Source organism: Haematobia irritans, chromosome 4, assembly GCF_050003625.1.
Source record: "Haematobia irritans isolate KBUSLIRL chromosome 4, ASM5000362v1, whole genome shotgun sequence".
Lineage (NCBI taxonomy): Eukaryota > Metazoa > Arthropoda > Insecta > Diptera > Muscidae > Haematobia > Haematobia irritans.
In genome coordinates this window covers 202,944,935-202,972,176 of record NC_134400.1, presented here as the reverse complement: position 1 = coordinate 202,972,176, position 27,242 = coordinate 202,944,935, and the positions used below count along the sequence as shown (strand labels likewise).

Here is a 27,242-nt window from a genome sequence, read left to right as displayed (position 1 = left end):
GAATATCTGCATGACCACAATATTTAGACTCTAGCTTACGCTATTGCCGATAGTAAACGCAGTACTGATATTATATCGCATCCAATTTTTTGCTGGGATGGATCCCTACCATTATTTTCATTACCCAAAAACAATTTGGAAATTACTTAACTTCATCAAAAGAAAGTTCCTTACAAGAAAAAAGGAACATTGGCCTATTTAGAAAAAAAAAAACAACTTTTCCCCTTTCAATCATACACAACCCATATTTTAACTTTTTTTTTAATATCATTATTAATTATGTTATGATGATCATATCACACACAAACATTTAATTATCACATAATACAAGCTATTATACGCATTTGGAATACCACCACCAATTATTATACATCCATTTATATATGAATCAAGCCCTATTTGGGGGAACATATATATTTTGTTTTTATTTTTTTTTTTTTTAGATAAAAACGTTTTTATTTTTATTATTATTTTTTTTATTAATTTTAATTTCATAATTGAGGACATGTGAACAAATTGCTTACAGAGAAAGGAAAATTTGAAATAGATTCAAATGCCTTTCGTCATTATCTTCAATTTCAATTATATAGTTGGGCTGGGTAGAGTGGGAGAAATAGTTTGTCCTAAATCATTTGTTTTTCTTTTTATTTGCGTTTGTTTTCTACACATCTTTTTGTTTTATTTTATATATGCCTATTCCTTTGGAACATCTTAAATATACATCATGTATTTATATCTAATATTAAATACAACTATGGCTAATTCATAAAAACACACAATAAGTAAAAAAAAATACATTTCTTTATATATTATAAAGGGAAGATGAGGGGGAAATTGATTTGATCTTTTTCGGTTACGAGTTTTCACTGTTTTGTTTGTTTTTGTTTTCTTGGTTTTTTTTTTTTTGCAGAAATCATAAAATTCTATGGTTTAGTTTTTGTTTGTTTTGGTTTTCTTTTATTTGTATTATAGTTTGTTTTTTATTTTTGATTTAGTTTAACAATTTTCTTTTGTTTTCATAAATAATTAAATGCATATTATCTTCATTATCGTTTTGGTATTTTAAAACATTTTTGTTTTTTGTTTTCTTTGAATTTATATTTTCTTCGTTTTTTTTTCAATTGTATTTTAAAAAGAAATTCTAACTCATAAAAAAGTTACAGTCTCACTGATTAATAATAATAATTAATTAATAATAAAGATAATAAAAAAAATAATCTTGTATAATTAGAATAAGAGTTTGACAAAAATTCCCCAAAACTATAATCCAAGAAGTATATAAAAAAAATCTGTTTCCCCAGGATTACAGTGTAGGGAATTGTGTCTGGCTGTGTGTGTATTTGTGTTGGTAGGTATATCTCATAAAACATTTTGGGTCTATCTAAAAGTAGTTGGTACTAAAATTTAAATTGAGAATTGAAATTTCAATTTTAAAGCTGTTGTCTTCACAATAAACAAACACTAACTTATATGTATGCATATATGTATTTATGTTGTAACAATTGTATGTATGTTTCGTTCAATATCCAAATGTCGGAAAAGTGAAGAATTTGAGAGAATAGTAAATGGTCTTGTAAAACATGCTAAAGATTCATTGGATTTGAGGGCTACTAAGAAATTACAAATTTTCGTCGTGTTGTCGTTATCCTTTTGATCCTTATCAATTTTTGTATTTAGCTGTTTGTTTTCGTTTTTGGAATATAATGATCCGAGCCTTTGACTATGGCTATATCCATTTACATACAATTATCATATTTTTACTTACATAATCGATTCAAAAAATGGAAATATATGTTATATGTATGTATGCATGTTTTTATGTTTTTGTATATATATATGCGTGAGTATATCTAATAGAGCTGCTACAGAGCCTAACTATGCAGGTTTCCAAAATTCTGTTTATTTGTTTTTGCTTGAACCCTAAAAAAATTATTTTTACTTCATAGTAATCAATGCTATTATGGAGATTTTATTCTTTCTATAGACTATTTTTTATTAAAAAAATTGTAGTTAGTTTATTTAATGAAACAACTCCAAGGGGCCCCAAATAAAAAGTCTTAAGTTAATTTGAAAATCAAAACTAGTGTCCAAAAGCTATGTAATTCACATCCTTCGAAGTCAATGGACTTTTTTCATTAAAAAACGGATTTTAAAAACTCGACTAATCGATTTTTTTTTCGAAATTGGGTAGGCAAGGATTTAAATCGAGGCTGAACATTTTTAATATCATAATTTATTTTTTTGCTTATTTTATTATGGTTTTATTTTAGAAATAAGTAAAATAATTTAAATCGATAAATACTGAAAATCCGATTAGTCGAAAATTTCCCATAAAATCGATTAGTCGAATTTCCAGATAATATAAATGAACTTTTCGTAAAACAAATTTTTCACATGGCAATGACGTTTTATTGATTTATTCGACTAAAGTCGATTTTAGCCAACCTAAAAATCGATTAGTAGTTTTTGGCCAAAAGTCGATTTGTCGAAAAGTCTTTGCTAAAAATTAAAGTAAAATCGATAAAACGATTTTTTCCACATAAATAAAAAGTCGATTACCTTTATTCGACTAGAGTCGATTTTAGGCAACCAAAAAATCGATTAGTAGTTTTTGGCCAAAAGTCGATTTGTCTAAAATTCTTTGCTAAAATTATAATAAAATCGATAAAACGTTTTTTATCAACATGAATTAAAAGTCGATTACATGAAAAAAAACAAACAAAAAATGGATTTTGATTAACATAAAAGAAATCCATTATTTGATTTTGACCATCATGAAAAACCCAATAGGTTTGAGTCGATTTTGGGGGAAAAATTTTCATTGGTCAAATGTAATGTCGATTGCTAGATTATTGCCAACATAAAAAAATCGATTAGTCAATTGATTGACCAACATGAAAATTCAATTATACGATTGTAGCCAATTATAAAAAACATTTAGTCAATTTTGGTTGACATAAAAACTCGATTGTGGCCAATATCGAGAAGTAGTTTAGAGGTTTAGTCGATTTTAAAGATTCTAAAAAATCGAGAATAAAAAATCTTTTTATTCTCAAAAAAGTCAATTTTAGGATATCAACACTCAAAGAACAGTTTTCTTTTCTGAGGAAAAAAGTTTTAGACAAAGTTTTCTTTTGACTCTAACTCTAACCACGTTTTCCTTATCAGCAAAAATAATTAGAAACAATCATTGAATCGATTAGTCGATTTAAGACTATTTTTATAAAATTCAAGTAAAATCGATGAAACGATTTTAGCCAACATGAATGGAAAGTCGATTACACGAAAAAAATGGATTTTGATTAACATGAAAGAAATCAATTATTTGATTTTGACCATCATGAAAAACCCAATCGGGTTGAGTCGATTTTGGGGGAAAAAATTTTCATTGGTCAAATGTAAAGGCGATTGCTATAGTATTGCCAACGTAAAATATCGATTAGTCAATTGATTGGCCAACATGAAAATTCAATTATACGATTGTAGCCAATTATAAAAATCAATTTGTCTATCTTGGATGACAGAAACACTCAATTGTGGCCTATATGATATTTTTATTCTCGAAAAAGTCAATTAGTCGAATGTCAATTTTGTTGTAAAGCTTTTCAAAAGTTGCAAGTAAACTTTAAGATGCCTTAATTATATTTACTTTTATGTGGCCAATAATGTGGAATTGGAATTTTGTGTTAGCAATAACATAGCTAAAAAATTAAGATTCAATTAATGTGATTTTTTAATACATTAGAAAATAATCTTTTTCCAGCCAAGGAAAATTCCAAATGTATAGTATTTTTCAAAATGTATTACATTTTTCGTTAAAAAGAAAATTCGATTTTCGAAAAGGTTTCTAATAGTAATAATAATTTTAAAAATATATATATGATACATAAATTCATTATAACTTAATAATAATAATTATCAAATTCTCTAAATCCTCATGGTTTCAAAACAAAAACATCGAAAAAAAATCAACAGAATTTTGAAAACCTGTATTATATCATCTACATTATCTTCTGCCTGTTAAATGATTCTTTCATTATGAATCTTTAAAACAACCAGATTATTATGAACAAAGTCTAACAAACAATCACAAAAAAAAAATAATAATAATAATGAATGAAAAAAAAAACTAAACAAATGATTCATAATAATACTAGAGATAGTATTTATATATGTGTGTAAATATGTATGTATTGTAAAAGGACTTGTTTTGATGACTGCTGCACTATAGGCTGTTGTTGTTACTGTTAACATTATTTACGGACTTCGATTTGGTTTGTTTTATAAGATTTGTTGTTGTTTTCTTCTTCTTCTTCTCCTTCTTGGATTCTCATTGAACACTATTATGAAACAAAATGTATGAATTATGAGTTCTTCTTTATTTTTGCTATTTCCATCTTCATCATCGTCACGGTCCTTATCGTTGTCTCTTCATCAACATTTTAAAACATCCATATCATCATCATAACATCGATTGCCATCTTCTGATTTCTTTTACGTTAATGTCGTTTCATGAGAATGCATCAGCTTAAAACTGAATTTCAATATAGATCACTTAGTCCTGATCCGAAGCGCCCGGATAGTAATATGGTGGTGGGCGTTCGTATTCAGATGCAGGTGGTGCCATTGGTGGGTTTTGGTAACGTGGTGGTCCTCCATCCCAGTGTCTAAGGGTAAAGAGGAAAAAGAAAAACAAACAAAAAATATTTTATTAAGAAAATATTTATTATAGAATAATGCATATCAAATTTATACATTATATACATTAGTTGTTTTATTTTAAATATTTCCATATCCAGAGAGTGTATGTAATTTAAACGAATACGAGTGAACGTTAGTCACAAAATAGACATAGATTTTTTATACAATATAATAAGACAATTGTTCTGTTCTTTACTATAATATATGAATAATGAAATTACAAATTTCTCAAAAAAAAATTAAAAATATTACTTTTCTAGAAAATTTTGTCAATATTTCTATAGAAATGTTTAGAAAAATTTTATTTCTATAGAAAATTTTTGAAAAATTTTATTTCTATACAAAATTTTTGAAAAATTTTATTTCTATAAAAAAATTTTTGAAAAATTTTATTTCTATAGTAACATTTTGTCAAACAGTTTTTTCTATAGAAAATTTTGTCAAAATTTTATTTCTATAGCATCATTTTGTAAAATTTTTATTTCTATACAAAATTTTGTCAAAAATTTATTTCTATAGAAAATTTTTGTCAAAATGTTATTTCTATAGAAAATTTTCGAAAAATTTTATTTCTATAGAAAATTTTGACAAAATTTTATTTCTATAGAAAATTTTGGCAAAATTTTATTTCTATAGAAAATTTTGGCAAAATTTTATTTCTATAGAAAATTTTTGTCAAGATGTTATTTCTATAGAAAATTTTTGAAAAATTTTATTTCTATAGCAACATTTTGTCAAAATTTTATTTCTATAGAAAATTTCTGAAAAATTTTATTTCTATAGAATATTTTGGCAAAATTTTATTTCTATAAAAAATTTTGGCAAAATTTTATTTCTATAGAAAATTTTGTCAAAATTTTATTTCTATAGAAAATTTTGTCAACATTTTATTTCTATAGAAAATTTAGTCAAAATTCTATTTCTATAGAACATTTTGTCAAAATTCTATTTCTATAGAAAATTTATTTCTATAGAAAATTTTTGTCAAAATTTTATTTCTATAGAAAATTTTGTCAAAATTTTATCTCTATAGAAAATTTTTGTCAAAATTTTATTTCTATAGAAAATTTTGTCAAAATTTTATCTCTATAGAAAATTTTGTTAAAATTTCTATAGCAACATTTAGTCAAAATTTTATTTCCATAGAAAATTTTCTCAAAATTTTATTTCTATAGAAAATTTTGTCAAAATTTTATTTCTATAGAAAATTTTTGTCAAAATGTTATTTCTATAGAAAATTTTTGAAAAATTTTATTTCTATAGAAAATTTTGACAAAATTTTATTTCTATAGAAAATTTTGGCAAAATTTTATTTCTATAGAAAATTTTTGAAAAATTTTATTTCTATAGCAACATTTTGTCAAAATTTTATTTCTATAGAAAATTTCTGAAAAATTTTATTTCTATAGAATATTTTGGCAAAATTTTATTTCTATAAAAAATTTGGCAAAATTTTATTTCTATAAAAAAATTTTATTTCTATAGAAAATTTTGTCAAAATTTTATTTCTATAGAAAATTTTGTCAAAATTTTATTTCTATAGAAAATGTTGTCAAAATTTTATTTCTATAGAAAATTTTTGAAACATTTTATTTCTATAGAAAATTTTTGAAAAATTTTATTTCTATAGAAAATTTTGTAAAAATTTTATTTCTATAGAAAATTTTGTCAAAATTTTATTTCTATAGAAAATTTTGTCAAAATTTTATTTCTATAGAAGATTTTTGAAAAATTTTATTTCTATAGACAATTTTTGAAAAACAGTAACATTTTGTCAAAATTTTATTTCTATAGAAAATTTTGTCAAAATTTTATTTCTTTAGTAATATTTTGTCAACATTTTATTTCTATAGAAAATTTAGTCAAAATTCTATTTCTATAGAAAATTTATTTCTATAGAACATTTTTGTCAAAATTTTATTTCTATAGAAAATTTTATCAAAATTTTATCTCTATAGCAAATTTTGTTAAAATTTCTATAGCAACATTTTGTCAAAATTTTATTTCTATAGAAAATTTTGTCAAAATTTTATTTCTATAGAAAATGTTGTCAAAATTTTATTTCTATAGAAAATGTTGTCAAAATTTTATTTCTATAGAAAATTTTTGAAAAATTTTATTTCTATAGAAAATTTTTGAACAATTTTATTTCAATAGAAAAATTTTGAAAATTTTTATTTCTATAGAAAATTTTTGAAAAATTTTATTTCTATAGAAAATTTTTGAAAAATTTTATTTCTATATTTCCAGCAAAAACTCTCATTACCCGGTAATCTTGCAGGTAAGCCTGTGTAAAAATTAATAACAACTTATTAATTGGCATCGCTCTGGATTACATTTACATACGCATGTCCTAGGAGGAAAGTAATTCTCCCCAGGCATACCTTTGGCCATGAAATAATTAGTGCTTTTAAAGCATGTAATCACCTAATATGTAATCATTTACTCGTAGATATACCAAAGTTTGCAAAATAGCCACTTATTGTCTCAGGCAACCAAATCTCGAAAATATTGACTTTTCTAGTCGATTACAATGGATCAAAATATGGCGAAGAATGCTGTAATATGAACCCAGCAAAAAAAGTGTCGCCAAAAAAGTAATGAAAATGTTCTTTTTGGATCCGGAAGTGGTGTAAAATTGACGCAGAAGCGATGAATTTAACATGGGCTTATCATAGGACGGTAGTCCTCCATTTCAACAGCATCAACACTTCTTGAATTTGCATCACTTCTTTAGGTGTGATCCGAATTCAATATTTTGGATGTAAATTAAAAAAAAATTGTGATATTTTGTCAAATAAATAATTTTTATAATTTTTAATGGATTCTAACGCTGGTCGGAAACGTTTGACCTTAAATATTTTCAAAAAATGCACAATTTTTTCAGATTGGATTTAGCATTTTTTAACAAAATTTAAGTGATATGTACCATTTTATGAATTCTTCCTCTGGTTTTAACCTATTTGAAACAAAAAAGTTAAAACTACCCATTAAAAGTAGGAAAAAACCAAGTTATAAAAAATTGAATTTAAAGAACTTCCTGGGTAGATAAAATAAGGAACATCATTGGGAGTGCATCTTCTGGAAGTGCTTTTAAAGTTGTGCCTTTGGAAGAACTTCCAAATTTTTTTGCTGGGGAACATTACTTGAATAGAAACGAATATTGTAGAAATAAACAAAAATGTAACAAATCATTTAATTAAGATTACAGGCAAATTAATTTCACAGTTAAAATAATGTTGTTGTTTGAGGGAGTTAGATTCACATTATGTTCGAAATATACTAAAAGTGGATTTCATATATCCCTTTTTATAAGGCAAATGACAGTTGAAATCTGGTGAAGTGAAATCTGGTGAAGTTTTGAAAGTGTAATTTGAATGAGGTATAATAAAGCATTTATTTAAAACATAGTATGGTAATGTCATTAATTAAAAACACAATTATTATGAAATATTCGTGAAGCATATTCCTTAACGGAAAAATCTTCAGAATAATCGTTACATAACATATTCTTTTGAGTTTTTTTTTTAAGTAAATGCTCAATTATGTGAATAATTATACCTAATGTTACCGTCATTTATTCTATTTTATTACGTCATTAACAGCCAAATGCATTACATTTTGAGAATACCAATTCGAAAATTACCTAGAAGTATTTATTATTGTCATTACAAGTTAGTCATTATAACTCACCGCAATGTAATGCAATGTGTAGTGACAGCTTTACTTCTGGTAATGTAAATTGTAATGAGATGTGGTTACCTAGTTTTTGCTGGGAACATTTTGTCAAAATTTTATTTCTATAGAAAATTTTTGAATAATTTTATTTCTATAGCGACATCTTTTCGAAATTTTATTTCTATAGAAAATTTTCTCAAAATTTTATTTCTGTAGAAAATTTTTGAAAAATTGTATTTCTATAGAAAATTTTTGAATAATTTTATTTCTAAAGCAACATCTTTTCAAAATTTTATTTCTATAGAAAATTTTCTCAAAATTTTATTTCTATAGAAAATTTTTGAAAAATTTTGTTTCTATAGAAAATTTTTGAAAAATTTTTTTTTCTATAGAAAATTTTGTCAAAATTTTATTTCTATAGAAAAAATTTTGTCAAAATTTTTATTCAATAGAAAATTGTTGAACAATTTTATTTCAATAGAAAATTGTTGAACAATTTTATTTCTATAAAAAATTTTTGAAAAATTTTATTTCTATAGAAAATTTTGTCAAAATTTTTATTCAATAGAAAACTTTGTCAAAATTTTTATTCAATAGAAAACTTTGTCAAAATTTTTATTCAATAGAAAACTTTGTCAAAATTGTTATTCAATAGAAAACTTTGTCAAAAATTTTATTTCTATAGAAAATTGTTGAAAAATTGTATTTCTATAGAAAATTGTTGAAAAATTGTATTTCTATAGAAAATTGTTGAAAAATTTTATTTCTACAGAAAATTGTTGACAAATTTTATTTTTATAGAAAATTTTTGAAAAATTTTATTTCTATAGACAATTTTGTCAAAATTTTATTTCTATAGAAAATTTTGCCAAAATTTTATTTCTATAGAAAAAATGTTGTCCACATTTGTATTCAATAGAAAACTTTGTCAAAATTTTTATTCAATAGAAAATTGTTGAAAAATTTTATTTCTATAGAAAATTTTGTCAAAATTTTTATTCAATTGAATACTTTGTCAAAATTTTTATTCAATAGAAAACTTTGTCAACATTTTTATTCAATAGAAAACTTTGTCAAAAATTTTATTTCTTTAGAAAATTGTTGAAAAATTGTATTTCTATAGAAAATTGTTGAAAAATTTAACTTCTATAGAAAATTGTTGAAAAATAAAATTTCTATAGAAAATTGTTAAAAAATTGTATTTCTATAGAAAATTGTTGAAAAATTTTATTTCTACAGAAAATTGTTGAAAAATTTTATTTCTATAGAAAATTTTTGAAAAATTTTATTTCTATAGAAAATTTTGTCAAAATTTTATTTCTATAGAAAATTTTGTCAAAATTTTATTTCTATAGAAAATTTTGTCAAAATTTTATTTCTATAGAAAATTTTGTCAAAATTTTATTTCTATAGAAAAAATTTTGTCAACATTTTTATTCAATAGAAAACTTTGTAAAAATTTTTATTCAATAGAAAATTTTTGAAAAATTTTATTTCTATAGACAATTTTGTCAAAATTTTATTTCTATTGAAAATTTTGCCAAAATTTTATTTCTATAGAAAAAATGTTGTCAACATTTGTATTCAATAGAAAACTTTGTCAAAATTTTTATTCAATAGAAAATTGTTGAAAAATTTTATTTCTATAGAAAACTTTGTCAAAATTTTTATTCAATTGAATACTTTGTCAACATTTTTATTCAATAGAAAACTTTGTCAACATTTTTATTCAATAGAAAACTTTGTCAAAAATTTTATTTCTTTAGAAAATTGTTGAAAAATTGTATTTCTATAGAAAATTGTTGAAAAATTTAACTTCTATAGAAAATTGTTGAAAAATAAAATTTCTATAGAAAATTGTTAAAAAATTGTATTTCTATAGAAAATTGTTGAAAAATTTTATTTCTACAGAAAATTGTTGAAAAATTTTATTTCTATAGAAAATTTTTGAAAAATTTTATTTCTATAGAAAATTTTGTCAAAATTTTATTTCTATAGAAAATTTTGTCAAAATTTTATTTCTATAGAAAATTTTGTCAAAATTTTATTTCTATAGAAAAAATTTTGTCAACATTTTTATTCAATAGAAAACTTTGTAAAAATTTTTATTCAATAGAAAATTTTTGAAAAATTTTATTTCTATAGACAATTTTGTCAAAATTTTATTTCTATTGAAAATTTTGCCAAAATTTTATTTCTATAGAAAAAATGTTGTCAACATTTGTATTCAATAGAAAACTTTGTCAAAATTTTTATTCAATAGAAAATTGTTGAAAAATTTTATTTCTATAGAAAATTTTGTCAAAATTTTTATTCAATTGAATACTTTGTCAACATTTTTATTCAATAGAAAACTTTGTCAAAAATTTTATTTCTTTAGAAAATTGTTGAAAAATTGTATTTCTATAGAAAATTGTTGAAAAATTTAACTTCTATAGAAAATTGTTGAAAAATAAAATTTCTATAGAAAATTGTTAAAAAATTGTATTTCTATAGAAAATTGTTGAAAAATTTTATTTCTACAGAAAATTGTTGAAAAATTTTATTTCTATAGAAAATTTTTGAAAAATTTTATTTCTATAGAAAATTTTGTCAAAATTTTATTTCTATAGAAAATTTTGTCAAAATTTTATTTCTATAGAAAAAATTTTGTCAACATTTTTATTCAATAGAAAAATTTTTTAAAATTTTTATTCAATAGAAAATTTTTGAAAAATTTTATTTCTATAGAAAATTGTTGAAGAATTTTATTTCTATAGAAAATTTTTGAAAAATTTTATTTCTATAGTAACATTTTGTCAACATTTTATTTCTATAGAAAATTTTGTTAAAATTTTATTTTTATAAAAAATTTTGTCAAAATTTTATTTCTATAGAAAATTTTGTCTCTATGGAAATGTTTGTAAAAATTTTTATTTTTTATTATTGTTTGATTTCAGCTTAAAACCATGCGCCTCTTTTTTTGAGTGTATGGTTTGCCACCAAAAGGGATTATTTTGCATCACACGGTGGTGACAAACCGTATAAATTTACTTGATATATCACAACTTAACTTATATTAATTAACTTCTTATTCAGGGCTTTTAACACTAGCTTCTTTATATACTTGTATTATGTGCTAAACCTGTTCCATGGTATATAAAATAATAAAAAACTGCTAAATAATTAATTTTCAAGTTTAATAGAGTGGTTTTGTGTTTTTTTTTTTTTTTTTTTTAATTCTATTTCGATTTTAACACTAATCCATAGATTGACCATGACACGTTTTTCGCATCATTGATTATCGATAGGAATATCATATGTACACATGGTGTGCTCATCCATAACATACTCGTGCACTTGACAACTATGTTAGATGGGTTGAAGTTATTTTAAGCGTCATTGATTAGTATGGAATGGAACAAGCTATGCTTATATGGTGGTGGTAATTCGCAAAATACATTATTATTACGGCAAATTAAAACAGAAAAGCATGGTGTCACCAAATGCATTTAATGGATGGAAATGATGGGCAATAGTACAAAATAGCAGCACTTGACTTAGCCTTTTAAATGGGGTTTTGTATGGACGATAGGTTCCCTGATGACAAAGGTAGTAACAAATTATCACACAACATCAGGAGGCTAAAGCAAATACAAATGCAAAAATTTTTTTGCATTATTATCCTATTAAAAACTATATATATTGGAAGTTCCGCCTATGTCATTATTATTATAATAGGCATTTAAAAATGCTCTTCAAAATAAACTTTTCAAAAAAATTTTTTTTTGAAAAATATGCCGATTAATTTCTCGGCAGACGTAGAATTTGTGATAAATCATAAATCATTTGCTATTATTATTGAAAACGTCTTTATAAAGAGATACAAATCGAATAGGTTTATTGTTTATTTTAATTTTCTTTATTTTTTACAATGAAATCGGAAATATTGAAAGACGTTTAAAGATTTAAAGCGTTGCATTGACAACGGATGGTTATTTCTGAACTGTGGGAAATACGAATTTAGGAAGTACTTACGCTTCAAAACCAAAGTCTGTTCTTAAACTGATGCCAAATGTTACTTATGTTTATTACAACAAAAAAAAACTTTGAGTTTTTTTTTATTTTTAAAGAAATTTTCCACATCCCAATGAAATTTTCTTTAAATCAAGTATATCTCAAAAATTGTATGAACTATTTAAGCGTGGATATAAATTTCAATGACCGTCAAATAAGTTCATGCTAACTAAGGCTGAAGAATTTTTTCGTACACTTCTCAAAAATAACACACGCAAAGAAAAACAAGTATATACGGCCGTAAGTTCGGCCAGGCCGAAGCTTATGTACCCTCCATCATGGATTGCGTAGAAACTTCTTCTAAACGCTGCCATCCAGAATCGAATTACTTAAGTTGCGGTAACGCTTGCCGATGGCAAGGTATCTTAAAACCTCCTAACACCATCTTCTAAATTGTATGTAAGTCCATACGTGGTATATATTAAATCAAAAAAGATCGATCCAATACGTATATAATTCAGTTTGACAAAGTAGACATAAAATTTTCTACAGAAATAAAATTTTCACAAAATTGTCTATAGAAATAAAAATTTTGACAAAATTTTCTATAGAAAGAAAATTTTGACAAAAATTTCTACAGAAATAAAATTTTAACAAAATTTTCTATAGAAATAAACTTTTGACAAAATTTTCTATAGAAATAAAATTTTGACAATGATGAAAATTTTATTATGAACCGAATAAAATTTTAACAAAATTTTCTCTAGAAATAAAATTTTGACAAAATTTTCTATAGAAATAAAATTTTGGTAGATTATTTTTGGCTCTAGTGGCAACCATGATTATGAACCGATATGGACCAATTTTTGTGTGATTGGACCAATTTTGGTATGGTTGTTAGCGACCATATACTAACACCACGTTCCTAATTTTAACCGGATCGGATGAATTTTGCTCCTCCAAGACGCTCCGGAGGTCAAATCTGGAGAACGTTTTATATAGGGGCTATATATAATTATGGACCGATATGGACCTATTCTGCCACGGTTGTTAAAAATCATATACTAACGCCACACTCAAAAAAAAATGAACTCACTATTTCACTAAAGCCAATTTAACTATATTTTAGTTCATGAAATTATTATATTTGGAGAAAGTTTCGTTTATTCTAATAATTTTTTGCGTACGTTAGTTAAATGAACTAAAAGACTGGAAAAAATTATACACAAATGAAGTAAAAAGTTTTACTAAATTCGTACTTCTCACAAAATAGTTCATTATTTCTTTAAATTTGTAAATTTTACTACAACAGCGTCCATCATGAACTTCGTATGTCACTAAAGACATTCTTGCAATTTTGAACTCCAACTTTTTCCTTCAAACTACAAAATTTTCTTTAAAAAGTGAAAAAAATTATTTATGTCTAATAAATTTTCTTGAATTTGTCGAAAAATATTTACTTATTTTTGTGATATCGGCGTGATGCCAGCGCTTGTAATACTGTTTAGTTAAAAATTTCTAAAACTATTCAAAATTTTCTAAAATTAATCAAAAGTTTTCTTCCTGGTGGGTTCACTGTTTTTTCAGTGCATGTTCCAAATTACAACCGGATCGGATGAAATTTGCTTCTCTTTGAGGCTCCGCAAGCCAAATCTGGGGATCGGTTTATTGGGGGCTATATATAATTATGGACCGATGTGGACCAATTTTTGCATGGTTGTTAGAGACCATATACCAATATCATGTACCAAATTTCAGGCGGATCGGATGAAATTTGCTTCTCTTTGAGGCTCCGCAACCCAAATCTGGGGATCGGTTTATATGGGCGCTATATATAATTATGGACCGATGTGGACCAATTTTTGCACGGTTGTTAGAGACCATATACCAATACCATGTACCAAATTTCAGCCGGATCGGATGCAATTTGCTTCTCTTTGAGGCTTCGCAAGCCAAATCTGGAGATCGGTTTATATGGGGTCTATATATAATTATGGACCAATGTGGACCAATTTTTGCATGGTTGTTAGAGACCATATACCAACATCATGTACCAAATTTCAGCCGGATCGGATGAAATTTGCTTCTCTTTGAGGCTTCGCAAGCCAAATCTGGAGATCGGTTTATATGGGGTCTATATATAATTATGGACCGATGTGGACCAATCTTTGCATGATTGTTAGAGACCATATACCAACACCATGTACCAAATTTCAGCCGGATCGGATGAAATTTGCTTCTCTTAGAGGCTCTACAAGCCAAATCTGGGGATCGGTTTATATGGGGGCTATATATAATTAAGGACCGATATGGACCAATTTTTGCATGGTTGTTAGAGACCATATACCAACATCATGTACCAAATTTCAGCCGGATCGGATGAAATTTTCTTCTCTTTGAGGCTCCGCAAGCCAAATCTGGGGATCGGTTTATATGGGGGCTATATATAATTATGGACCGATATGAACCAATTTTTGCACGGTTGTTAGAGACCATATACCAACACCATGTACCAAATTTCAGCCGGATCGGATGAAATTTGCTTCTCTTTTAGGCTCCGCAAGCCAAATCTGGGGATCGGTTTATATGGGGGCTATATATAATTATGGACCGATGTGGACCAATTTTTGCATGGTTGTTAGAGACCATATACCAACACCATATACCAAATTTCAGCCGGATCGGATGAAATATGCTTCTGTTAGAGGCTCCACTAGCCAAATCTGAGGGTCCCTTTATATGGGGGCTATACGTAAAAGTGGACCGATATGGCCCATTTTCAATACCATCTGACCTACATCGATAACAACTACTTGTGCCAAGTTTCAAGTCGATAGCTTGTTTCGTTCGGAAGTTAGCGTGATTTCAACAGACGGACGGACATGCTTAGATCGACTCAGAATTTCACCACGACCCAGAATATATATACTTTATGGGGTCTTAGAGCAATATTTCGATGTGTTACAAACGGAATGACAAAGTTAATATACCCCCATCCTATGATGGAGGGTATAAAAACGTCTGGAAAACGTGTATCGAAAACGTTTTTCTTTTGTTAGAGTTTTTTGAATTGCTTCGAAAATTTTAAACTTTTATCACCAAAAAAATTCGTTTGTTACAAAATTTTTATTTTTTCAATAAAAAAAAGTTATTTTTGAAACAACAACACAGTCCATTTCGTTTATATCAAACACTGTTATTTTCTGAATTTAGGTCTTTAATAAGACACATTTTACAGTTCAAAATTTAATATACTACAATGTAATGTTGAACATTTTTTCGGAATCTTCCGAACATATCTGGTATATATGTAAAAAAAAAACAAAAAAAAAAAAACTTTGGTCGAAGCAGGGATCGAACCCACGACCCTTGGCATGCAAGTCGGGCGTAGCAACCACTGCTCCACGGTGCCAAACTAAATGTTTATTTCTGTTAAATAAACTTTGTTTATTCGGTTCGTGGGCGCCGCAAGCTATGCTATATAAATATAACTTATATGGATATTTATCTATTGATGATCATAACAGGTACATAGCTCAGTGGTTAGTGTGTTGGCTTACAAAGTGCGGTTCGATTCTCCGTCCAGGCGAAAGGTAAAAAAATTTTAAAAATTTATAAAATCGTATAATTTCTTCTACATTGTTGGTATTACAGGAAAAGGTGTTAAGAACTAAAAAATCTCGGGGATGTGAGAAAGATGTGAGAGAAAATGCAATTAGCAAGAAAACAAAGTTTTTTTTTTTTTAGTTTGTCTTTATGAATTTTTTTTTACACCCTGGAAAAGAATAAACGTTTATCACAAAAAGTATATACTTTTCTTCCAAATACACTTCCTTACAGCGAAAAGCAAATGAGAAACGAACTTTGTTTGTCTAAAATTTCTTTTGGGAGGAAAGAATTATTTTTTTGCGTGCAGGTTGGCTGATAAGTCCCCGTACTAAATGCATAGTATTAAATGCATATTATTTTTATATAGTACCAACCTTCAAATGATTCGTGTCAAAATTTGACGTCTGTAAGTCAATTAGTTTGTGAGATAGAGCGTCTTTTGTGAAATAACTTTTGTTATTGTGAAAAAAATGGAAAAAAGGAATTTCGTGTTTTGATAAAATACTGTTTTCTGAAGGGAAAAATGCGGTGGAAGCAAAAACTTGGCTTGATAATGAGTTTCCGGACTCTGCCCCAGGGAAATCGACAATAATTAATTGGTATGCAAAATTCAAGCGCGGTGAAGAGAGCACGGAGGACGGTGAACGCAGTGAACGCCCGAAAGAGGTGGTTACCGACGAAAACATCAAAAAAAATCCACAAAATGATTTTGGATGACCGTAAAATGAAGTTGATCGAGATAGAGGCCTTAAAGATATCAAAGGAACGTGTTGGTCATATCATTCATCAATATTTGGATATGTGGAAGCTCTGTGCAAAATGGGTGCCTCGCGAGCTCACATTTGACCAAAAACAACAACGTGTTGATGATTCTGAGCGGTGTTTACAGGTGTTAACTCGGAATACACCCGAGTTTTTCCGTCGATATGGGACAATGGATGAAACATTGCTCCATCACTACACTCCTGAGTCCAATCGACAGTCGGCTGAGTGGACAGCGACCGGTAAACCGTCTCCGAAGCGTGGAAAGACTCAAAAGTCCTCTGGCAAAGTAATGGCCTCTGTTTTTTGGGATGCGCATGGAATAATTTTTATCGATTATCTTGAGAAGGGGAAAACCCATCAACAGTGACTATTATATGGCGTTATTGGAGCGTTTGAAGGTCGAAATCGCAGCAAAACGGCCCCATATGAAGAAGAAAAAAGTGTTGTTCCACAAAGACAACGCACCGTGCCACAAGTCATTGAGATGGCAAAAATTCATGAATTGGGCTTCGAATTGCTTCCCCACCCACCCTATTCTCCAGATCTGGCCCCCAGCACCTTTTTCTTGTTCTCAGACCTCAAAAGGATGCTCGCAGGGAAAAAATTTGGCTGCAATGAAGAGGTGATCGCCGAAACTGAGGCCTATTTTGAGGCAAAACCGAAGGAGTACTACCAAAATGGTATCAAAAAATTGGAAGGTCGTTATAATCGTTGTATCGCTCTTGAAGGGAACTATGTTGAATAATAAAAACGAATTTTTGACAAAAAAATGAGTTTTTCTTTGTTAGACCGGGGACTTATCAGCCAACCTGTTATACCATTTTACCAATCCCACGGCGGCGGGTTCTACGCACCGGATTGACCCGATGGATACCAGCTATCTGCCAGCGGCTGCCACCTCAGTGTACGTGTTGTCTCGTCCGTTTTTTCGTGTTGGAGAAGGTGCATCCCGGGGAGCCTTCTCCGCCTGCTTTTGGTCCGAGCCGGGATAGAGGAAAATCCCGGACCATGGTACTGTGCCGTCTGCCGAAATCGAATTCACCATCGCTCGGTTTCGGTGAGGTGTAACCGGTGCATGGAATGGGTGCACTTCCGGAACTGCTCCGGCCTAACATCGCTGCGGGAGTATAGTCAAACTGACTTCGTGGCAGGATGCTGTGCCAATGACAGCAGCAGTGGGTCATCTGATTATGTGACCCCACCGACTTCTCCCGCACAACAATATTCTCCGCCGCAGCATCTTACACCGAATATTGTTGTACCAGTTCCGGAGAGTGCATCATTTTTGCAATTTAATTGCAACGGGCTCCGTGGTAAGATTAGTGAGATCGTAGACTTTATGAATCGGAAAAGGATAAGGGTCGCGGCGATCCAGGAAACAAAGCTGAATCCCACCTGCAGCCTACGACATTGTGATGGGTACAATGTCCTACGGAAGGATCGCACAAGAAATGGAGGTGGTGGCCTGGCTTTCATATTACACCGTTCCGTGCAGTATAGACCTATCACGCTTGTGCTAGACACTAATGACCCGTACATGGAATGTATGGGGGTAGCAGTTAAGTGTGGGGCTGCCGAGATAGAGCTATACAATGTGTACATACCGCCGGTTGGTAGCTGTGCTCCTGGTTATAGCCCAAACATTGAGTGGTTGTTGAGCGGGCATAACCGATTGGTTCTAGGAGATTTTAATGCCCACCATGAACTTTGGCATTCTCTCCTGGGTAATGACCAGAGGGGCATAGCTTTGGCAGAGCAGATAGACGACTCCACATTTTGCACGGTGAACGAAGAGGCCCCCACGAGAATTATGGGTGACTGCAGCAGTTCGCCAGATTTATCGTTAGCATCGCCTGGTCTGATAAATGACGTCTCCTGGCAACCCGTCATTTCATTGGGTTCGGACCACCTCCCCATAATTCTCACCATCAACCGACCCTCCGATTTCATAACCTCTGAACGCCGGACGTTTATTAATCAAAAGAAAGCCAACTGGGAAGGCTTCAGAGAATACACCGATCGCCGCTTCAGTGAGCTCCCGTCCCCCTCACATGTTCATGTTGCCCAGAGGGAGTTCCGGGACATCATCAACGCAGCAGCCGCTCGCTTCATACCCGCTGGTCGAATTGCCCAGGTGAGGCCCAACTTCCCAGCCGAAGCGGCGGGACTCGCAGACGAGCGTGATGAACGCCGTCGTGCTAACCCTGCTGATCCTAGAGTCAGAGAACTAAATCTAGAGATTAGTAAGATAGTCGACGAGCACAAGCGGAACACTTGGTTAGAGCACCTGAAGCAATGTAACTTAGGAACAGGAACTGGTAAATTGTGGTCAACAGTTAGAGCCCTCTCGAACCCCTCCACAAGGGATGATGGGATTTCAGTCACATTTGGCGACGTGACTGTGACTGATCCGAAGAGGTGCGCCAAATACTTCAACCGACAGTTTGTCGAGCATCCCGAGAGTGATAGAGCGAAAAGGAGAGCCACCCGTCGTGTACGTGGTCTCCGAGCCGATGACACACCACAATTTACTGCAGCCGAAGTTACCAATGTCATCAACAGCGCGAAACCATCTAAGGCGCTGGGCCCTGACGGAATTTCAATGCTAATGCTGAAGCATCTGGGAATACTGGGAGTTGAGTACCTGACCAGACTCCTCAATTTGTCTTTGGTATCACACATTATACCCGATGTCTGGAAAATGGGAAGGGTGATTCCACTACTGAAACCGGGCAAAGATTCGAGTAAAGGTGAATCGTACAGACCGATATCCCTTCTTTCGCCAGTAGCCAAGACACTTGAGGCATTACTCCTCCCCAGCCTTGTGGAGAATTTTCCAGCTGCCCACCATCAACATGGATTCCGTAAGGTACATAGTACGACAACAGCCTTACATGCCATTTCGACACATATTAATAAGGGACTTAACCAGCCCAGGCCGTGTCACAGGACGGTCCTCGTGGCGCTTGACCTATCGAAAGCATTCGATACGGTCAACCATGCCACATTATTTGAGGACATCGAGAATACGTCCCTACCGGCAGGAGCGAAGCGTTGGGTGCTGAATTATATGTGTGGACGCCAGTCGTACGTGGAATTCAGGGACAGAAAGTCAAGACCGCGTAGAGTTAAACAGGGAGTTCCCCAAGGTGGGGTGATATCTCCGGCACTGTTTAACCTCTACATGTCCTCGATTCCACCCCCTCCTGACGGCGTCGAGATTGTATCATATGCGGATGACTGTACAATCTTGGCATCTGGGCCCAATGTTGATGACATTTGCGATCGGTTGAACGTCTACATAGCTAATCTTACCAGTTGTTTCATTGCGAGAAACTTGAGGATATCCCCCACCAAATCCTCAGCCACACTATTTACTACATGGACGGCAGAAGTGCGCAGGCAGTTGAATATCAGAGTCGATGGAGTAATAATTCCGACCACAAATTACCCCAAGATTCTTGGGGTCACATTCGACAGCCTTTTTAGGTCATCTGCCCATGCCACTGCAATTTGTAATAAGCTCCGTGGTAGAAACAAGGTCCTCAAGTCACTAGCCGGCAGTACTTGGGGTGCGGACAAAGAAACCTTGCTAACTACTTATAAGGCAATTGGCCGGTCAGTGGTAAACTATGCAGCGCCAGTGTGGACACCGCAGACCAGTGATACGCAGTGGAATAACATACAAACCTGCCAGAACGCTGCTCTTAGAACTGCGACTGGGTGTCTCCGCAGCACACCCCTGGATCACCTTTATGTGGAGACAAAGATCATCCCTGTGCGAAGACACAACTACATGTTGTCAAAGCAGTATCTCCTGGGTTGTTATCGTAGTAATCATCCAAACCACCATCTTATGGATACACAACCACCACCCAGGAACGTAAGGGTTGATATACATAATCTAGAGCGCGAGATCCAGCGCTATAAAAGAGAGCCTCTAGATCAAGCAGCGTACCAGGCAGGTTTGAACAGGATTCATGAGGATACTGTAGCTGAAGCGGTGAGAAGCTACAAGGTTAATCCTGTTCTTGGAGTCCGACCACCGCCCATAGCACCGGAGGAAAGAGACCTCCCACGGCAGACTAGGGTAGTTTTGGCCCAATTAAGATCAGGCAAGTGCAGCCGCCTCAATTCCTACTTATCGGTGATTGGTAGCAGCGTAGCTGACGTTTGTCCAATTTGCAACCAAGGGCCACACGACACGCGTCATCTTTTCTCTTGCCCAGCCAAACCAACCCGACTTACCACCAGATCACTCTGGACACACCCCATCTTAGTCGCAGAGTTCCTTGATCTGCCAACAAGCTGATGTACCAAGCGTATAACATGAAATGGATGAGATCACAATAAACTGTTACAACAACAACAACAACAACAACCATTTTATTAATCCTTACCCTGTTTTAACATATTTGAAACAAAAAATGTTAAAATTTCCCTTTACAAGTATGAAAAAAAACCGAGTAAGAAAAAATTGAATTAAAAGTACTTCCTGAATAGTTAAAATAAAGAACATCTCTGGAAGGTCATTTTTGGAAGTGCTTTTAAAGTTGTGCCTTTAGAAGTACTTCCAAATTTTTTTTTGCTGGGATGTGTACTGAATCACACCATATTCGACACACTTATTTATGCACCCAAAATATCTCTAGATCATTTAGACCGATATAGCCCATTTTGTAACTTGACCTGTTTGCAGACAAACGATAAAAGTTTATGCAAAATTTCAGCACGATAACTTCATTATTGAAGACTGCAACGTGATTACAACAGACAGACAGACAGATCGAGAGACGAACATGGTTATATTCTCTTGGAATTTCTCCCTGATCAAGAATATATATACTTTATATAGTCGGAAATCGATATTTCGATGTGTTACAAACGGAATGACAAACTTATTATATCCCCATCACCCATCTATGGTGGTGGGTATAAAAAAATACCATCAAATATGACAATATCACAGAAAAAAATATTTGTTGTCTTCAATCACGAAATTAATTGATCTAATTAATTTTTAATTGAAATGTCTTCAATCGAAGAAATGGTAGTATCAATTAAAAAATTAATTGAAATACAATAAAAAAAAAATAAAAATTAAAAAAAAAAAATAAAAACTAAAAAAAAAAAATTAAAAATTAAAAAAAAATTAATATTTGTGATTGATTTTTGTTTCAATTAAAAAAATTTATTGTTGAATCAATTAAATTTTTAATATTTTTATACCACCATAGAATGGTGACGGGGGTATAATAAGTTTGTCATTCCGTTTGTAACACATCGAAATATCGATTTCCGACTATATAAAGTATATATATTCTTGATCAGGGAGAAATTCTAAGACGATAAATAAGTGTGCCGAATATGATGTGATTCGGTACACATCCCAGCAAAAAAATTTGGAAGTACTTCTAAAGGCACAACTTTAAAAGCATGGTTCTTATAAATCCAGAATCTGATATAGTCCTCATAGGTGAAATCTTTAAATTTTTCTTCGGGAAGTGTCCTCCAGACCTCAAGCCCTCCTGAAATTTCAAAGGAAACCCTAATATTGGGTTCATGGTGGTGGGTATTTAAGATTCGGCCCGGCCGAACTTAGTGATGTATATACTTGTTTAAAACTCAATTAAGACTTTAATTGGCCGTTAATAATCGAAGAGAAATTAAATTTCATAGTTTTTTTTTTTTTTAACCAAGCTGCTTATACAACGCGAGATACATATAAATAAGACATATATTGCTTAAATAATAAATTTATTTTTACTACATCCAATATTTGATTTTATTGAATTAGATATTTATTTATTTTTTTTTTTCTAAACACAAGATAGCAACTAAATGAAAATAAGCCGAATTGATTGAATCAAAATAAATTTTATTAACCAAATAAAAAAAATAAATGAATTATGAAAATACAAATAATGGACACCATAAAGTTAGTTGCCTTAAAATAAAACGGTGTAAGTAATTCGACCGATGAGAGTTTATAAGTATTTGTATGTTTAACAATTTTTGATGAACCAAACAACAAAGCACAAATAAACTACTTATTTATCACAACAATATGATACTATAGAAATTGTCTCTCTAAAAGTATGTTTTGGGAGGGACTAAATATATGCTCATCGTGTTACATGATTATTACAAAAAATATTAGGTTAAAAGATTAAAGTGGTAGTCCGATTTATAGACAGACTATTCAGTCCATTGTGATATTTACGAAAACATTACTGTATGCGATATTATATGAGTCATAAACGCAATATTATCACAGCAAAAAAAAAAATGAAAAGCTCAACGGCATGAATGATATGTTATAACAAAATGTTAATGGTTGATTGATAATTAATTTATAGCATTTTCACATCAAATGAAACTTTTTTAGATTTTACATTTCAATTGAAAAAAGGTTTCAAACGAAAATGCTATAAATCACACATTTTATTAGTGTTAGTGTCACACACACATCACAAAACATATTGCATAGAGAAAAATGGACGAATAAGACACACATACACCACAACATTAGATGATGTGCTTGGGCCACGAAGGATTTTAGTGATTCAATTAATACCTAAAAGAAACCATCCGCCGTCAATGCTTTTGGCCTTGTGTCAATAGCCCCAATCATACTTCTATATTTTAGAAAAATCAAAAAACAAGTTAGTTAAAATAATAAAACAAAATACAGTATATTTAGTTTTTAATGAAAAACAGCTAATTAGATCAATTTATCGAGAATTAAAACATGGGTAATAAATATTCGAAATTTCTAAATATGGAAAAGCTTTTATAGAAAAATGGCTTTGTTTTTTTTTTTAAATCCATATACATATATCAAAACCATCTATAAGCCATAGATCGATCGAAGTAAGATTTACGATATACCCTCCACCATACATCGAATACTTGCGATTTTCCTAGACTAGACTGTATAGAGGTTGACTGACATCTATTGCAACCAATTTCAGGTTGTTATCATTTCTAAACCACTCTTCCGACACAGGCATTGAAGAAATATGATCACCAGAGCAAAATCAGCGACAGTTCATTTTATTGTTTACAACAAAATTTTCTTTAGAAATAAAATTTTAACAATATTTTCTTTAGAAAAAAAATTTTCACAAAATTTTCTGTAGAAATAAGACTTTGGCCAAATTTTCTATAGAAATAAAATTTTTATACAATTTTCTATAGAAATAAAATTTAGACAAAATTTTCTATAGAAATAAAATTTTTACAATATTTTCTATAGAAATAAAATATTTACAAAATTTTCTTTCGAAAGAAAATTGACAAAATTTTTTTCTATATAAATAAAAGTTTGACAAAATTTTCTATAGAAATAAAATTTTGACAAAATTTTATATAGAAATAAAATTTACACAAAATTTTCTATAGAAATAAAATTTTGACAAAATTTTCTTAAGAAAGAAAATTGACAAAATTTTTTTCTATAGAAATACAATTTTGAGAAAATTTTCTATAGAAATAATATTTTGACAATATTTTCTATAGAAATAATATTTTGACAATATATTCTATAGAAATAAAATTTTGACAAAATTTTCTATAGGAATAAAATTTAGACAAAATTTTCTATAGAAATAAAATTTTGACAAAATTTTCTATAGAAATAAAATTTTGACAAAATTTTCTATAGAAATAAAATTTTGACAAAATTTTCCATAGAAATAAAATTTAGACAAAATTTTCTATAGAAATAAAATTTTGACAAAATTTTCTATAGAAATAAAATTTAGACAACATTTTCTATAGAAATAAAATTATGACAAAATTTTCTATAGAAATAAAATTCTGACAAAATTTTCTATAGAAATAAAATTTAGACAAAATTTTCTATAGAAATAAAATTCTGACAAAATTTTCTATAGAAATAAAATTTAGACAAAATTTTCTATAGAAATAAAATTTTCTATAGAAATAAAATTTTGACAAAATTTTCTATAGAAATAAAATTTTTTACAAAATTTTCTATAGAAATAAAATTTTGTCAAAATTTTCAAATAGAAATAAAATTTTTACAAAATTTTCTATAGAAATAAAATTTAGACAAAATTTTCTTTAGAAATAAAGTTTTGACAAATTATTCTATAGAAATAAAATTTTGACAAAATTTTCTATAGAAATAAAATTTTGACAAAATTTTCTTTAGAAGAAAAATTTTGACAAAATTTTCTATAGAAATAAAATTTTGACAAAATTTTCTATAGAAATAAAATTTTGACAAACTTTTCTATAGAAATAAAATTTTGACAAAATTTTCTATAGAAATAAAATTTAGACAAAATTTTCTATAGAAATAAAATTTTTACAAAATTTTCTATAGAAATAAATTTTTTAAAAAATTTTCTATAGAAATAAAATTTTGACAAAATTTTCTATAGAAATAAAATTTTGACAAAATTTTCTATTTTGACAAAATTTTCTATAGAAATAAAATTTTTACAAAATTTTCTATAGAAATAAAATTTTTACAAAATTTTCTATAGAAATAAAATTTTGACAAAATTTTCCATAGAAATAAAATTTTGACAAAATTTTCTATAGAAATAAAATTTTGACAAAATTTTCTATAGAAATAAAATTTTGACAAAATTTTAGATATAAAATTTTGACAAAATTTTAGATATAAAATTTTGACAAAATTTTCTATAGAAATAAAATTTAGACAACATTTTCTATAGAAATAAAATTTTGACAAAATTTTCTATAGAAATAAAATTTTGACAAAATTTTCTATAGAAATAAAATTTTTGACAAAATTTTCTATAGAAATAAAATTTTGTCAAAATTTTCAAATAGAAATAAAATTTTTACAAAATTTTCTATAGAAATAAAATTTAGACAAAATTTTCTTTAGAAATAAAATTTAGACAAAATTTTCTTTAGAAATAAAGTTTTGACAAATTATTCTATAGAAATAACATTTTGACAATATTTTCTATAGAAATAAAATTTTGACATAATTTTCTATAGGAAAAAAATTTTTACAAAATTTTCTATAGAAATAAAATTTTCTATAGACAAAAATGTTGATACATTTTTCTATAAAAATATAATTTTTATAAAAATAAAATTTGCCATAGAAATAGCAGTTTTCCAAATTTGCTATAGAAATAAAATAATGACAATTTTTTTTTATAGAAAAAAAATTTTGACGAAATAAAATATTTTTATTTGGTAGTTTTTTTGTAAAATTTGCTCCAAATGTTGGTAGATTATTTTTGGCTCGAGTGGCAACCGTGTGCATAAATCGTTTTAATGATGCTGGGAGCTATGCCAAACGTCTTGGTGGTGGTCAATTTTTCAATCTCTAAACAATGATATCTATACCTAATAAGGTCTCTGATCAATATTTTGATACGTTACAAATAAACAATGAAAAAGTTAGTATCCCATTCTTCGTATGGTGGAGAATATTAAAACATTAAAAAAAATACATTTAACTCAATGGGATAAAACAAACAACAGAGATTAAAAGCCATGGCATCAAGCTTGTTAATATCAACATATAAACCAATCAATAAAAACATTCCAAATTTATTTAAAAGTTAAACAAAAAACCAATAGCTATTAAATATTAAAATACAAATTCTATTAAATATAGTTAAAAAATAAATTATATGACGCCAATGCGTTTTTTTTTTCGTTGAGATGTCGCATTTTTATGAATCGTTTCAATAAAATGCATTTTTTAATGGCGAAGGGGTTGGTGGGCATGAATGGAGGGGATTACTATATAATACACTACTTACTTGGGAGCCATATCACTGTAACGTGTATCCCGTACACCAGCTGCTGCCGGTGAGATTCCATGCGATGTTGAAACTACAGGATCTTCATAATAATCGCGACGTCGGCGATCTTTATTTTTGCGTCGTTTATTCTTAGGACCACTACGTACGATCAAAACGAATGAATATCACACATGGATACACGACACATCCCACAAATACCATACATATGTATATAGTAGTAGTAGTAGAAGTAGAAGAAGGACATAAAAACACAACACAGAAAAAAATATATGCAATGAAATATAAATAAATAAATATTCAAGATGATTAAAAGGAAGATTAATGGTAGATATAATACAAAATTATGATGATGAGTATTGAGTGAATGTAGAACTTAACAGCATGTAAAAAATTAACAAGAACGTGAATAATTTTGTAAGGCAATTTAGGCCAAAATCTATGCAAACAAAAATATAATAAAAGAAAATTTTAAATAAAGAACCATTTCCAATAAAAATTAGTGCCAATTTAAAAATTTTGAAAAATCGTGTTTTTTCTTTTGCTTCAAAGGTAGATGTGCTTTGTGTTTAAGGTTAAAGGCAAGAAAAAACTACGCTTATAATTTTTAAATATATTATCATACATAAGCGATATCTAGAGTATGATTGATTTTCGTACTCAAAAAATCCTAGCTAGAGTTGAATTCCATTATTTTGATAAGCCCAATCA

At 29.1% G+C, this 27,242-nt stretch overlaps 1 protein-coding gene across 5 annotated transcripts in view; it reads right to left on the bottom strand.

Annotated features, from left to right (window-relative positions):
- Nucleotides 1-247: 247 nt before the first annotated feature.
- Nucleotides 248-27,242, bottom strand: part of promL (prominin-like) — a 112,404-nt gene continuing 85,409 nt past the window's right edge. For 2 of the 5 annotated variants that reach the window (XM_075307920.1, XM_075307922.1), the window contains 2 exons: nt 26,532-26,672; nt 248-4,667 (listed from right to left, as the gene is read on the bottom strand). In XM_075307920.1, the coding sequence (XP_075164035.1) occupies nt 4,556-4,667; nt 26,532-26,672 (253 nt within the window). In that variant the 3' untranslated portion in view covers nt 248-4,555. Of the gene's footprint in view, nt 4,668-23,326; nt 23,388-26,531; nt 26,673-27,242 lie in introns of all 5 variants that reach the window. The other 3 variants (XM_075307921.1, XM_075307924.1, XM_075307923.1) reach the window with 3 other exon arrangements.